General features: G+C 42.7%; 1 protein-coding gene across 3 annotated transcripts; it reads left to right on the forward strand.

Annotated features, from left to right (window-relative positions):
- Positions 1–5288: 5288 nt before the first annotated feature.
- On the forward strand, positions 5289–14885 carry LOC108501736 (aldose reductase-related protein 1-like). Of its 3 annotated transcripts, none has more exons than XM_017823934.1 (11): positions 5289–5327; positions 5420–5501; positions 6241–6408; positions 7401–7517; positions 9006–9083; positions 9553–9675; positions 11588–11694; positions 11889–11970; positions 12970–13053; positions 13943–14025; positions 14384–14885. In XM_017823934.1, the coding sequence occupies exons 2-11, from the start codon at positions 5433–5435 to the stop codon at positions 14424–14426; spliced, it is 954 nt and encodes a 317-aa protein (XP_017679423.1). In that variant the 5' UTR covers positions 5289–5327; positions 5420–5432; the 3' UTR covers positions 14427–14885. The 3 variants fall into 3 exon arrangements, with proteins under 3 accessions (XP_017679423.1, XP_017679422.1, XP_017679424.1); XM_017823933.1 differs by lacking the exon at positions 7401–7517 and adding an exon at positions 8195–8311; XM_017823935.1 differs by lacking the exon at positions 7401–7517.
- The last annotated feature ends 861 nt before the right edge of the window (positions 14886–15746 follow it).

Genomic DNA, 15746 nt, shown 5'->3' on the forward strand with positions numbered 1-15746 from the left:
TTCCCACACTCTTTTCCATGACCAGCCACCATCATGCCCTTTGTGTTGCTTAGCCCAGGCAATCAAAGCTGTCAGGGGTCTGGATCAAAGATGATGTCTCAGATCTTTTTTGAAGTGAACTTAAGTGGAAGAGCTCCAAAATTTAAAGGAGGAAACGAAGAGAGGAAGGAACCTAAAAGCAAGGAATACGCAGCAATCAGACCACAAAACTGCTGAACTGCAGAAAGCCCTCACAGGATTTAACTCAAGGCTCTTCTGAACAGAGTTAAAGTACATGCTTAGGGACATGGTGAATGAGTGGGTTAGGCTGCTTCGAGAGTCACTGTCAAAGGCATCAGCAAAAGCGGGTTTTAATGTAAATTTGCGAAGATGTAGCTTAACAGAGTCCAATGGCAAGATTTACTCTATCAATTATTACACAGATGAATCACACAAAGGAAAATTGGATTAGAATTGATTTAGAATGATTTACATGGAGATGTAAAAGAGTAAGGGTGTAAAGGGTAATGGTGCAAAAGGGCTTAGCAACACTTTATCATTGACTAATTTAATATTTATGAAGTGATTCAATAGGATTTATTGCAATTACTACAGTGACCTAATTATAGATTGGAGGTAGCAACATTTATACTGTACTTGAGAGGATATTTGAATCAATTCATGTGCATGCACACAGACACAGAGATGTCTGTATCTATATCTATGTGTACAAAGGCACCTGCTAAAAATTCCCCTTGACTTCAGTGAAATACTCATGTTGGATGCCTTTGCACCTGTCAGTGGTTGAAGGGTTGAGCCTCGAGGAGTGGGGATATTAGCCCAGGCTTCATCTTCAGCTTTTAGCAACATTCATCCAAGAATTGCAGACTTGAGGGCTTTATAAGCCCTGAGAGACATCCCACTCAGAGGGAGATGTTAGCACAACCCACTGTGGTCCAGGAGACCTCAAAAGACCTCATTTAGGACCTAACAGGAATCCCTAGGATTGCAGAGTGGCCCCAAAGACAGGGGAGAAAACACACCCCCACACAAGAGAAACGGGACACAACTTGGTTTGGGATTCAGTGGACCTCTGGTGATTCTGGTCCAGTGAATTTCTAAACGTGGTTTTAGAGTTTTGGTAAAAAGTTTCACTTCAGTGTTGGCAAAACTGGTGTCTTGCAACCACTCCAAAGACCACTGCTTCAGGGAAATTGTTTCAGAAGGTAGTGAAAATCTATGACTTGTTGATCAATTTTTGTACTGTCCATTGCAATCAAGGAGGCAAGAATCAACCAAAGTATTTTAGATACATAACTTTCTCCACTGCTGATGTACCCCTTTCTTTTGACATTTCCAGAACCATAAACGTGACATAGTGCAAATAAGACCTGATGGAAGTAGATCTCAGTTAGAGTAGACGTTTCCCGCTCTAAGTTATTGGTGTTTGTTTACTCCTGTTTTTAAAGAAAAGATATACAATAAATCAGAAAGGCACTGAAGATAGTGTCAGAGTACAGCATAGAAGGGTAAAAATTTGGATGCACTGACTGCCACAGGCATCCTGTAAAAAAGGCACCTGTAAAATAGTCACCTCTAGCACAGTGCCAGCCTTGAACACAACTACTACATTTGCTGTGCCCACACCCACAGTTCAGGGGTGCACAGGGCCGGGCACACTGGGAGGGCTGTCAGGGCTGCCAGGACTGCCCAGGGCATGGCAGGGAGGTGACTCAGACAAAGCACAGGAGCGAGTGGAGGTGAGCATTCAAGGACTCAAGCATCTCTCCTATTAGGAGAGGCTGAGAGAGCTGAGGCTCTTTAGTCTGGAGAAAGAAGTTTCAAGGGGGATCTTGTCAAAGTGTATAATCACCTGAAGGGAAGGTGCAAAGACGACAGAGCCAGGCTCTTTTTGGTGGTGCCCAGTGACAGGAGGAGAGGCAATGGCCACAAACTGAAACAGAAGAAGGTCCCTCTTATCATTACAAAACACTTTTTTACTGTGAGGGTGACTTAGCACCGTTTGCCCAGAGAGGTTGTGGTGTCTCCCTCCTTAGAGATATTCAGAAGTCATCTGGACACATTTCTGAGCAACCTGCTCTCAGTGGTTCTGCTTGAGTAGGGGACATGGACAAGATGACTTCTAGAGGTCCCTTCCAATCTCACCATTCTGTGATCCTGTGCTGTGTCCCAATCTTCACCCAGTGCCTACTCCGAAAAGGTGCCCAGTATGCTTTTAGACTCACAGGGGAAAACCTCCCAAGTTTTACTAAAATGTAAATAGCAATACTTACCTTCCTACAATTCACGGAGTCACATTTGTCATTTCATTGTTGGTTGCAATCAATACATTGCAATGTTGTGCCACGTTTCTCTCTGACACAAATGACTCTCCACAACTTTCTTCAAAAAAGAAACAACACAAAATCCACATCCTGAACACATTTACCATGCCCTTCACTTATTGCCTGTAGATACTCACTTGCCAGCTGCACAGGAAGAGACATTAGGCTACTTAGCATCAGTTCAGCAAAATAATGCACATTGTTTCCCCAAGGAACACTAACAGCAAGGCTGCCTCGTGTTGGAGCTTTCTAAGTAAGTACTTTCATCTTTGAAGTTTGGACTTGATGATCTTGGAGGTCTTTTCCAACCTCGATGGTTCTATGATTCCATCTGGACAAAACCATTCCCAATAGCACTGAACTGGCCATAAAAGTGATTTGGGTTTTTTTGCATTTCAACAAAGGCTGATCAGGAAGGAGCACCAATACTCTTCTTCTAGAAGAGTCACTCTAAAGGAAGGACAACTCGAAATCAGACACACTAGTAGACCTCCAGTCAGGTGATAGCAATCCATGGCCATGACTAACAGGGTTATGTGCAAGTCTCTGCCTGTATCTGCACACTCTGATTCGTGAAACCTCTTGGCAGGGTGCTCCAGGAAGCTGTTAGACTTTGCAGGGAGCAAAATCATTATGACTCAGCAAAAATGTTGAGGTGAATGGGCCTCACTCACCACCCACACTGCACCCAGCAAATAATCATCATCATCATCATCATCATCATCATCATCATCATAATCATCATCATCAAATTAAAGGAAGGTTTTTAAACTCCCATAAAGTCAGGTTTTATACGGCTTTAAATTATAATAGTTATCTTTTTCCATGCAGATAAAGCAATCAGGTAAAACAGAACAAAAACACTTGAACAGAACAGCCTGTATACATAACTGTGTCCTTCCAGCAGATCTCCCCTACCAGCCCTTGCTGCGGCTGAGTTACCAAAAAAAAAAAAAGGAAAAAAATGCCAGTTATGGTTGGGTTTCATACCTTTCAGACCACGATTTTATGTAATTAAGATAAGTTTAATAGCTCAATCTCAACATTTTCTAGTCTGTACTCTACATAATTTTGAACAGCTCCTATTGCTGTAGCACCCAAGCACCTTTACTAATAAATTAAGTAATATATATATGACATAGGCTTGGTGTAACAGCTTGTCAGTCTAATCAGAGGTCAGTGTAGAAGAGTACTGTGGTCCTTTCTGCCTTAAAAACAATGTACCATTACTGAATTTATAAATTCTCTACATATTTTTCTATTTTTTTAGTAGATCTTTCTTTCTTTTCTGTCAAATTTCTCACATCTCTTGCAGTAGCTTTGTATTTTTCTTTTTTTTGGGGGGGGGGATTGGTTTGATGTATGTGTTATTTCATATTTGTTTTCAATAGAAGAGACCTCCTCTCACTGCTCTGGTTTGACCACACTGGAGTTGTCATGTCACTTTGAAAAATTTAATTCCCTACTTCTCTCTCTCTGCTTCACATAAATTTGGCATCTTTTCCATTCTCCAAAGTGTGATGACATCCAAGGCAGGAGAAAGACTATGATAAAGCTTGGTTAAGCCAGTGGCTTAGAAGCTAGGCCAAGGACAGCAGGAAGAGATTTTGTTCAAGTATGAACCCAGGACATGAATTTGCCAACCAACTGAAAATACTGTCCTATAAAAGCAGCTTAAGGAATGCAAGTGCACAAAAATTATGACAAACCACATAAAGCATCACAGCTCAGTAATTCACAGTTGTCTCTATATTTTGATAGATGAACATTATAAGTCCAGGCATAAAATATTTAATTATCACTCACTCAAACTGTACAAGTTACAAGACAACACCAGTGGAACTCGCACAACATGTAAAGTGGTAGTTAGGAGTCAGCAATGAGCAAGAAGGAGTTTATACTAATATAAGCAAAAGAGAAAAATAGATTCCAGAAGCAAAACATCCCTACTCTGATAATCAAACACAAAGTTGAGGGTCTGTGACATGAGATACCTAAGGCAAGGTGTTGAAATTACATCAGCTTCCTAATGTGAAGCATTTTTTCTTCCAGACAGCTGCCAGCTAAGCAACCCAGTCCCTCCAGGCCCCGGGCTCTTAATTTCTGAAGCACTGCATTTGTACAAAGTTTCCTGCTGCCTTTAAATATCAGCCCTCTGAATGCCTTTTCACCATATGTAAAAAAATCAGGGACTTTATTTGGACTAGCACACTACCTGTAGAAAAGCTGTGGTCACAAATCCCTTTTCCAGCCTCTGACACCCTACTGGTGCTGGCTGATGTTTTAATGGAGCCCAGGGAACAGATGTTTTCACATGGGCTGAGGCAATGGTCCTGCAGGGAGCCCACCCCTTTGCAAAGCCAGGGAACACAGAATTTAGCTAAAAGGTAAGACCATGTTCCCTTTTAATGAATTCCTCTTTGAGCAGCAGAAGAGCCTAAGATTATCTAGGAAAAATACAAAAAATTCAACCCATTTGTCACCACCTGAAAGTGAGAAAATCCTCCAATGGCCTGGATACACATTGTCCCATGCAGAAATTCTCCTGACATCTGTCAGGCTCTAACTGCTGTGGAACCGCAGAATGATCAGGGTTGGAAATGATTCAAAGATCATTAAGTCCAACTGGTATCCAGCACCAGCATGTTCACCACCAACTCGTATCCCCAAGTACCACATCTACATATGTTTTGAACACTTCCAGGGATGGTGATTCCACCACCGCTGCGGGCAAAGCAGAACACGTGAAGTGCCACGCCCATTGCTAAGACATTTCCTCTCAGTTTGTTCATTTTAAAAAACAAACAGATAAATCAGCATCAGGCTTCTGTAGCCAAACACAACCTCAGACTGGCGGTCGCTTTGTGTCTCTCGCACGCGAGGGAAGGCGGGGAGCGGGGGCCGGCCCCGGCGGGCGTGGGTCGAGGCGGGGCCGGGGCAGCTCCGCTCCTTATAGCGCCCTGGGGCAGCCTGGGGCACGCAGCGACAGAGGGACAGACAGAGAGACAGACAGACAGACAGACAGACAGGCAGGCAGACAGACAGACAGACAGGCAGACAGACAGACAGGCAGGCAGACAGGCAGGCAGGCAGGCAGGCGCGGTGAGCATGGCGATTCCCTGCGTGGAGCTGAGCAACAAGATGAAGATGCCCGCTCTGGGACTGGGCACTTGGCAGGTACCGCGGCGGGCGGGAGGACGGACGGACGGCGGTCCGGCGGGCGCGACTAAGAACAACCGCGATTAAAAGCAGAACCTCCCGCGGTGCGATAGGGGGGCTCCCGCGGGATACGTGTGCCTTCGTACGGACCGTGGGTTCGGTCTCGCCGCCCGCTCGGAGCCCTCGATGGCGGCCGGTTGTGTAACCGGACGGGCGGCCAGGGCGGGGCGGCGACGGCGGCGGGGGGAGAGGACCCGGGGAGGGAAAGGCAAAAAAAAAAAAAAGAAGGAAAAAAAATAAAATGAGGGTCTAAAGAAGGTGGAAGGAGGCAAACAAAAAGAGGGGAAGCAAAAGAAAGCGACAAAATAGACTCGGCGGTAGCGGCTCGCAGCCCCCGGGCGGTGTCACAGTCCCAGGGGGAGCCTGGTCACGGAACCGCCGCGTGGGGAAGATTTGGGGAGAGCGAAGTGGTGAAACTTCTTGGGCAACACTGAGAGCAAGCAAGGGGAAATGGCAATGGTTATTGCGCTGCAGGCAATGGCAGAGCCAAAACGGCTTGCAGAAACAAATTCCTTTCTGTACCTGTTCCCGGCACAAAATGCTGTTTGCCAGGAATCTCGGTTGGAACTCAGGTCAGTGGAGGTGATGAGGAAACTCCAGGAGCTGTTGGAAAGGGGGACTTTGTGGAGCTGTCCCAGCAGTGAGCACTGGCTGGAGAACATGGAAGAGCTCATGGTTGGCTTGTGTTTGATTTCAGGCTCCTCCAGAAAAGGTGGAAGAGGTGGTGAAGTTTGCTATCGATTCTGGCTATCGCCACTTTGACTGTGCCTATTTCTATCAGAATGAAAATGAAATAGGGAATGCGGTCAAGCAGAAGATCAAGGAGGGGGCAGTGAAACGGGAAGACCTCTTCATTGTCACTAAGGTACAAGGATGCAAGATTCCTTGGGCATTTAAATTTCCTTGCAGAGAAACCCTTGCTCTACCTTTTAAAGTAACACAGGGACCTACTCCCTTCTCTGGCATTCATTTCATAGTTGTCTTGTTGTGTGTTTATAATTGTTTGCAATTTGTACTCAGCTTTATCAGGAACCATTGACAACTTAGGATAGATAGCATGGCTATTCCTGATCTAATAATTTCCTTGCATTGATTATCCTGAAGGTTCATTTGTACATACCTAAGAAAGATCAGGATTAAAAGGCAAGGCAGTTGTGTGGATTCATCAGTGCTATGCAAGACATTTGAAAACTGTGTCATGTGCAAATCATAAGCCTGAAAGGGAATAGAAGTCAAAGTATAGGAGTTCATTCTGAAGCATTTTATATGCATTTTCTTTGTTCCTTTATCTCATCCACTTGTCTCAGAAACGATCCTTACCAAAAAGAACACTTCAGCTAATAATCTTATGACTTGGGGTTTTCACCATCGAAGCCAGAAAAAATTTAGGATAACTGAGCTTTTCCATATAAAGCTTTGTTTTTGTTAAAGAACGTGGTTTAATTTAATAATACTTGCAAGTTTTTCAAGTAAACAACTTGAACTTTGATTTCAAAAACATTGACCACTGTTCTCACTGTGGATAGTTAAAAGGGACAGAAGGAACGAGCTGCTCAATACTCAACACTTAGACTGAAAAAAATAATTTTAACAGCTTTGCTGTGTCAGATACCCTTGCCAGAGTGTTACATTTATTTCTGAAAATCTCTTTTCATAAGTGGGAATACTGACTCCACCCTCATGACTGCTGGCTTTGTGGCGTGTTTGTCCTACCTTCTGAGTAAAATGCTGGCATCCTCATCTTCAGCATGCACTGGGAGGGAGTTGCCCTCCCAGACCACCAAGGGAGAAGCTTCTGTCCCATGGTCTGGACTGTGGAGCTGTAAAGTCACAGTCAGGCTTGGTTTCTTCCTACAGTTGTGGAACACCTTTCATGAGAAGTCCTTGGTTAAAGTGGCTTGCAAGAAGAGCCTTGCTGCCCTGCAACTGGACTACCTTGACCTCTACCTGATGCACTACCCTATGGGATTCAAGGTAGTCCTGCCCTACATCCCTTTTCTCCTTACCTGCCTAGAAACATAGTGCATTCTTCATTTTGCAGCTGGGATATGCCATGGTTTGTTTGGCTCTGCCCTGAATCTTTTGGTAGCAAGGATTTGGTGACTAAGTAGTGATATGTTTTAGCACATGGCTTTTCACACTTGCTGGAACAAGAGAGTCATAGGTATGAGAACTGCCAATGTGCCTGCTGGGTCTTCAGGGAAGCTGTAATGAACATGGGATGGTGCAGTTTGGGACTGTGACCCTCTGCCGGGCTTCGAACAGCATGAACATCTCAAATTTTGGAGATGTTGGCTTGGTCTGGAGTAATCAATAGTGAAAAGTGAAGCACAGCACAGAAAGAATGTGCTTCTTCCCCACCCCCCATCTACGTCTGTGTAAAATAAATCAAAAAAATAGGAAAGACGTAGTGGGGGGGTGTCTGTTCCTTTCTCTCTTGATCTGCCTAATTGCTACTAATCCCCACACTCCTTGCATGCAGGGGCTGATTTGGAAAAATATTGCCCTCATCCCAAAGAGACTACTAATGAATGTGCATTATTTTTAGTTATTCAATATGTTTAAATAATCTAATAACTTGCTGCCCGTAGATGCAGTCCAAAGTGCTAGTTCCCAGTAGGAAATTCAACTCTAACAAAGTCTATGNACAGTTGTGGAACACCTTTCATGAGAAGTCCTTGGTTAAAGTGGCTTGCAAGAAGAGCCTTGCTGCCCTGCAACTGGACTACCTTGACCTCTACCTGATGCACTACCCTATGGGATTCAAGGTAGACCTCCCCACACCCCTTTTCTCCTTACCTACCTAGAAACTTGGTGCACTCTTCATTATGCAACTGGGATATGCCATGGTTTGTTTGGCTCTGCCCTGAATCTTTTGGTAGCAAGGATTTGGTGACTAAGTAGTGATATGTTTTAGCACATGGCTTTTCACACTTGCTGGAACAAGAGAGTCATAGGTATGAGAACTGCCAATGTGCCTGCTGGGTCTTCAGGGAAGCTGTAATGAACATGGGATGGTGCAGTTTGGGACTGTGACCCTCTGCCGGGCTTCGAACAGCATGAACATCTCAAATTTTGGAGATGTTGGCTTGGTCTGGAGTAATCAATAGTGAAAAGTGAAGCACAGCACAGAAAGAATGTGCTTCTTCCCCACCCCCCATCTACGTCTGTGTAAAATAAATCAAAAAAATAGGAAAGACGTAGTGGGGGGGTGTCTGTTCCTTTCTCTCTTGATCTGCCTAATTGCTACTAATCCCCACACTCCTTGCATGCAGGGGCTGATTTGGAAAAATATTGCCCTCATCCCAAAGAGACTACTAATGAATGTGCATTATTTTTAGTTATTCAATATGTTTAAATAATCTAATAACTTGCTGCCCGTAGATGCAGTCCAAAGTGCTAGTTCCCAGTAGGAAATTCAACTCTAACAAAGTCTATGTATTTTCTGCCTTGAAATAACAGGCTGGTGAAGAGCTGCATCCTCTGGATGACAATGGTATGAGTATCCCCAGTGATACAGATTTTCTTGACACGTGGGAGGTAAGTTAATATTTGCTTTTGAGAGCAGGTATCAACACTAAAGCTGAAGCAGAGATCTGTGTGCACAATGAAATTAAGGGATATGTTTGGGTATGGAGGATTGTCACAAAAAATTGTATTTTGACCAGAGAGATGCTGCTACCTCTGGATTTGGAGAGCAAGAGGGAGATGTCTCTATTAAGGCTAAAGAGAAGAAGCTATCAGCACTGTAGGTGCTGTCACTAAAATAATATTTGAATACACACAATGGTAGAACCACCTTATAGGTGAATCCAGGTATGACTGTAAATTTACCGTGTGTTTTATACAGATAGGAATTTTTATTGTTATTTATTGAGCTACTGTTATCTAATGTAATGTGAGTTGTTTGTTCGTTTGTCGCTAGCTTGAGGGAAATAGAATAATGTGGTTTGGTTTGCCAGTAATATCACCACCTCATGCACACTCATTGGTTGTCCTTACTCATTAGGCCATGGAAGAACTGGTGGACTGTGGTCTGGTGAAAGCCATTGGTGTCTCCAACTTTAACCATGAGCAGATTGAAAGACTTTTGAACAAACCAGGACTGAAACACAAGCCCGTAATGAACCAGGTGAGATTTTTATTTCCCCTTGTCAGCTAACCTTGGAGTATAGAATCATAGAATAATTAGGATTGGTAGGTACCTTAAGGATCATGTAATTTCAAGGAAACTTTCCACTTAGCAGCATTCCTAAATATGTTGTTATAATATGCATTTCGTATATGTAAAATATATCTTTATATCTATCTAATATAGAATTCCTATAATATATATTTATTATAGAAATTCCTATAATATATATTTAGATTATTCCTAAATATAACCATGCTACACTTCAGCTCTAAAACTGGCTTCTGCCACACCATTTAAATAGTTTTGGTGCCATGGAAAGATCACACAAAGCATAGGTGTCTCTGGTTGCCTGAAAGATCCTTGTGATATGCAAGGCTTGGCTACAGTGTCAGTCTTGATGGTTTTTAGCTGACAGGGATCTCAACAGAAAAATTTTTGTATACTTGTATGTATACAAGTGGAGATTTTAGAGCAATATCTCACAAAGAGTATGGATTATGCATATCACAGTAATATGAAACAGATGAGAATCTTTCAGTTTTATACAGTGGAAAACAGTGAAAATACCCATTACCTTGTATTGGACCCTGGAATTTCCTGCTACATGTCCTCTTTCACACTCCCAAGTATCTCTGGGACGTGTGTATCACAGCCTAAGTTGCCACAGGTCCACGTTTTCCAGCCCTGGGATAACCAGCAAAACCCCCACTGTGAGTTTCTGCACCGGCATGGGAATGTACAGGGATGCACTGGATGTATTTATTTTTCAACATAAAATAAACCATTTCACTCAACTTCATTATGGAAAGGAGGGTTGAAGTATACAACTACATGCAAATTCTCACCACATACCTCAGGAATGTAATCACAGGACAGCAGCAGCACAGGAACCTCCTGACTCTCTTCCATATGCAACTTCTTTGTGCTCAGCTGAGGGTGCTGAATGCCCATCTCTGCCAGCTGGGGAATATCCAGGGAAGTCCCCACACTAGATCCTGTGTTACACAGTGCTGTGATGCTGGCCTTGGGTGTAGTGTTTCGACTGGCAGGCTGAGTACAAGGGGGATATAGGGCTTGGAAAGATTTTACTGAGAGTTATAAAGGTCTGGTGGGTGAACCCAACTACCTCCCACCTCTTTTTTTCCCCTCCCTGCCCCCCTTAAAAGCTGCACCTACTTCAGCAGCTTAAAGAACTTCAGACTTTGCCTCCAGTTTGCTTCTGCATGGCCCGTGCCACACATTGCCTTTACAGTAGTTGCCTAATCTAGCTCAGGGTCTAAATACACTACTGTACATGTGTTTTGTGTCACCATGCCTGGTAACTAAGCTACAGCATTTAGAAACAGCTGGGTATGTGCACAATGCCTTGTAAAACAGCATAGGCACAGCCCTGTGGTCATACCATGGCTTGTGGCAAGTTGAGCAGCATCCCTATGTAGCTCCTGTTCTTTTCAGTTAAAGGACATCTTTCCCAAATGGCTGGTTGCAACAGGAACTTGCTTTTCTAGGTTAGCTCAGATCATCTCCCCAGGCTTCTACAGGTATCAGGGTAGACTGCTTGAGGCAAGGAGACATTGGGTGACTCTGAGCAGAAAATAAATTTCAGGTATTCTGAGCTGGCCCTCTGAAGATGCAATAACTGCTCTGCAGTAGTCCAGAAAGACTGATTTCCCAGATTCCTGACACAGAGAGCACTTTCACGCCTCCATATTATTTTTCACTGTCAGTGTGTAATGTGTAGCATGAGAAAGCTCTGTTTTCTGTGCTAGGCTTCTAGATATTGCTATGACATTAATAATTCTTCATAAGATAAATTTGAATCATGATACTGAAAGTCAAGTCTTCACATTTTCTCTGAGCCAAGAGGAATTAAAATGCCTCTTTACCAACCATGTTTCTGTGCTTGCAGATTGAATGCCATCCATACCTAACCCAGGAAAAGTTGATCAAGTACTGTAAATCCAAAGGGATTGCTGTGACTGCCTACAGCCCCCTTGGTTCTCCCAACCGCCCATGGTAAGAAAGCATTGCAGTCTTCCTGTACACAAAACAGTGCAGTTGTAGCTTGAATCTTTGAGGCAAATTATGTGAATAATGCAGGTAAAATGAGAAAAGTGCTGTTGATTTGTTGCAGATTATGTCATACAATGTAAGGCTTCCTGCAGGGAAGCTATGATCTTTCTACCACCAATATTCCTATTTCTGAATAGGGCTAAGCCAGGGGAGCCTGTGCTGCTGGAGGATCCCAAGATTAAAGAGATTGCAGCTAGACATCATAAAAGCCCTGCCCAGGCAAGTGGGGTTGTCAGGGCAAAATATTCCTCTTCTTCAGATGTTTTCAGGCTGATAACCAGCCTCAGCAGATGTGCCTTCTTTAGAGATACAACATAACAGGGCTGGACTGCATTAGGCTCTTCATTCTGCCCAAGTTCTTCACAGCATTCATGTAAATGATCAGTTATTTTCTAAGAGGCCTTGAGTATGAAGTTTTGGGGTAGACTGATCAGCAGTGGTACATGCTTGGGTGTTTATCTTCCTAAACCTTTTATTCCTTTCTTCAGCTAAGTTAGCTAAGTTATTCTTGAGAGAAGTCCTGTAATTTGCAGACTTATTGAATTGCACCCTGTCTGCTCATGTTCACATAGAATTGTTGAAAGGTACTTGATTATTTAAGAATAAATTTCTTTGTTAGTTGCCACTCACACAAATGGGTGTAGAAACTGCACTTTGAAAAAACACACACGTTCACAAGCAATCAACGACAATCATATTTTAAAGACAGGCAGAGCAGGACAAAAGATTGTATGCAACAGTTCTCTTTTTGGTATGGGGATGGACGACATACACACTTTTAAATTCTAGAAATATGCTTTTTCTTTTATGGATTTCAAAAAGCTTAACATAGGTGAGGTAATTACCTGTGAGTCCAAAATAATCTGCAGTATCATTGTGCTCACTCGGGTTGAGCATCCATGTAATGCAAGCCAGAAGCATCATAATTTTTCTCCCCCTGCTACTACCCTTAATGAAACCAAAACAAATGCTGGAAAAAACAAGATGGAGAAACAACGTAGGCCAGAAACAATTAAGGTTTGCCAGTAGACTGGTAAATATGTGTGCAAATGTTGGCATATCAAATTCCTGTGTGCAAATTGGTAGTCTTCCAAAGAGTGAATATGCTTGTAGAAAAACAAATTGTTTTGTGCATTTAAACAAAAGTAAGAGCACAAAATGCACTTGAACAGACTTCTTGGTACCCCTGTGTTCATGCTCCTCCTTGTTCTTCCCCAGGTTCTGATCCGCTTTCTTATCCAAAGAGACCTCATTGTCATTCCTAAGTCTGACAAACCGCAGCGTGTTCAGGAAAACATGAAGGTGAAGTTTCCATTGGGACTGCTGGTACCTTTTTTCATGCAGGATAGACACTCACACTCATAGCTCCCCCGTGTTTCCAAGCAGCACCTAAGAGGCATTGGAAGGGGAGTGCAGAGGTGGGAAGACTGAGGCTTCATCAGCTACCTAACCATCTGTGCTTTTTCTCTGGGAAAAAGCATTTTATTCCTGCCAGGAGAGCAATGGGTTCCAACAGAGTTGTCTGAGTTCTGTTGTCCTGGAAAGGGAATCCCAGTTTTGGGCTTGACCCGTGGGAAACACTTAGCAAGTCCTACTTTAAGGTGTAAAGAAACAAGTGGTGAACAGCAGACCTGTTACACTTTATGTCTCACTTTGAGGCTGTGGTTCCTCTTGGCAGAGAAGTTCAGCTGGACATTGGCTTATAAGACCCGGCATCTTAAATGATACCTCTGTTACTTTTCATCCCTGCTGCTGGGTTTGGAGCTCTTTCTCCTATGAACCACCAGCAAGAATTGCTAGATGATTGATTAGCTTGAGACAGCTCTTTGCAGTTGGTACCCAGTAGTCTTCTGTTGTAGCAGAAAATTTACCTCTGGGTCCAGGGTTTGTGAGACATCAAGTAATCCATCCTGAGCACCTGAAGTCTTCTCTTGGTGCATTACAACACAAACTGCAGTGGTGTTGGCATTCAACCACCCAGAACTCTAAGATATTCCTATAAAGATCATCTCAGAGAGAGAAGGACTATATTGATTACTTCATGGGTAAATTTTTATTTGGCTGAGAAATGAGAGTATTTCTTAACTATGCTTAATATGTTCCTACCTCAAGTCATAAAAGCATGAAAAAGCACAAGCTAACTACTCATGAACCTACGTAAAAAGAGCTTTTTTTTTTCTTTCCCTGTTAGGTGTTTGACTTTGAACTGTCCAAAAAGGAGATGGATGTCATCCTCAGCTTTAACAGGAACTGGAGGGCAGTTCCAGTGTTGCCGTATGTTATTATTCTTACTATCCATTGGGCCTATTTCTGTCTGTATTTTCATCCTCCATGTCTTGAAAACATACATGACCAAAATCATGGAGAGTTTGTACTTTAAACCCTGGAGCCCAGCTAATGAGGCATGTCCTGGAACTGACACCAGGAGGGAGATTCATTTGGAGTGCTCCTTTCAGCATATTACATGTGTTACAGGTGTTACATGTGCTTTCTCACAAGCCTGTGTTCAATTTAATGACATCTGCAAAACTGAAGTATATTGGAAGTGGGGGGGGATGAGGAGACTGCAATAGGGAAATGCTGCCAAGCTACTTTCTATGGTACTTAAATGACGAGTTCTTTCTCTTTTCAGAGCTGTCAATCACAAGGACTACCCATTTAAAGCAGAATATTAAATGCAAGCGGTTTCTGCAAGACCTCCATTTAAGTACTTCCAGATCAGAAGATTCACTCTGTAGCTTGGTTTGATTTCTTTTTCTGTACTTGACAATAATTATGAACAATTCCTTTTCCTCCTTTTCTAGGAGGAGATCACCAGTTGATGTAAGAATGCATCAATAGGGCTGGGGTTTTTTTAACAATGGTTATCAGAAAGCTTGTTTTGATTATTAGTAGAAAGACAATGTATTTTGTTTCCTTTTTTCCTTGTCTTCCTCAGTTAGAGACATGTCTAACAAAAAAATCTGGTTACTTACCTGATTTTTTTATATTTCTGGTGTGGTCAGTCATACTGGCTCGAGTCACCGTCGAGGAATGCTCTAATCACTTTGCTTTTTATATTGTTGTGATTTTTATAGAATATATTTCTAATACTTAAAATTTTATATGAATAAAGTTTATTAACAACAAAAGTTGATCAGTGTAGTGCTTAAATTTTTTCATACAGTTAGTTAGTCATTTTTATCTAAAGTCTGGGGGTTTACAAATTTTAATACAGATAGAACTAAATTTCTATAATTCCTGTACAAAGACAGTACATACAGACATACCTACATGTTTGATGGCTTAAGCATCAAACAGGATTGTGCTGTAGTTAGGACCTAGAGAACAAAGTTGCACTTCTTGCCTCATGTACTCCTTTCTCTGAACACCTAGAAATTGAAGTCTTGTGTGATTAGTGATGACAGCTGAAGGCAGCATCACATCCAGTGATAACATACATTAAAATCCACCCAGCTGAACATAAGGGCTACCTCCAAAATCCCACTGACTTGCAACGGGAGCCTCAAAGAGAAAATTAGATTTTGGTAACTCTGCTGGCAGTATCCAGAAGAATATATTGAGACACAGGCTGGCTTTACCTAAGGGAAACAGAGAGAAAGTTCGTAAAGAACACCAAAGGAAACTCTGAGGCAGACTCACAATTAATTGCTTTAAAATATTTTAATGTAGATATTGCTGGGCCAAAGCCAAGTTGTTTTGTGGCATTCTGCTGATAAGAGATACTCTGGCTAGAATGCAGAGTCAGCTGCAGGAAAGTAAACGACAGTTTCGTTTTGTCTGAAAAATCATCACTTAAAAATGGCATTGAAATACCCAAAAAATCTTTACAGCGTTGCTGAGTCAGCCCCCAGGACTTGTCTTTGCTGAATTCTGCCAGGAGGTGGTGCCATGTGGTGGGAACAAAACACGGCCACGCCATTTGACAGCGTTTCCTAAAAATAAACCTGATTGTGCAGAGCGCGATTCCACGCTCTCAAAAATGGCAGGAACCA

The sequence above is a fragment of the Lepidothrix coronata genome, unplaced genomic scaffold, assembly GCF_001604755.1.
Source record: "Lepidothrix coronata isolate B3197 unplaced genomic scaffold, Lepidothrix_coronata-1.0 Scaffold107, whole genome shotgun sequence".
Classification (NCBI taxonomy): Eukaryota; Metazoa; Chordata; class Aves; order Passeriformes; family Pipridae; genus Lepidothrix; species Lepidothrix coronata.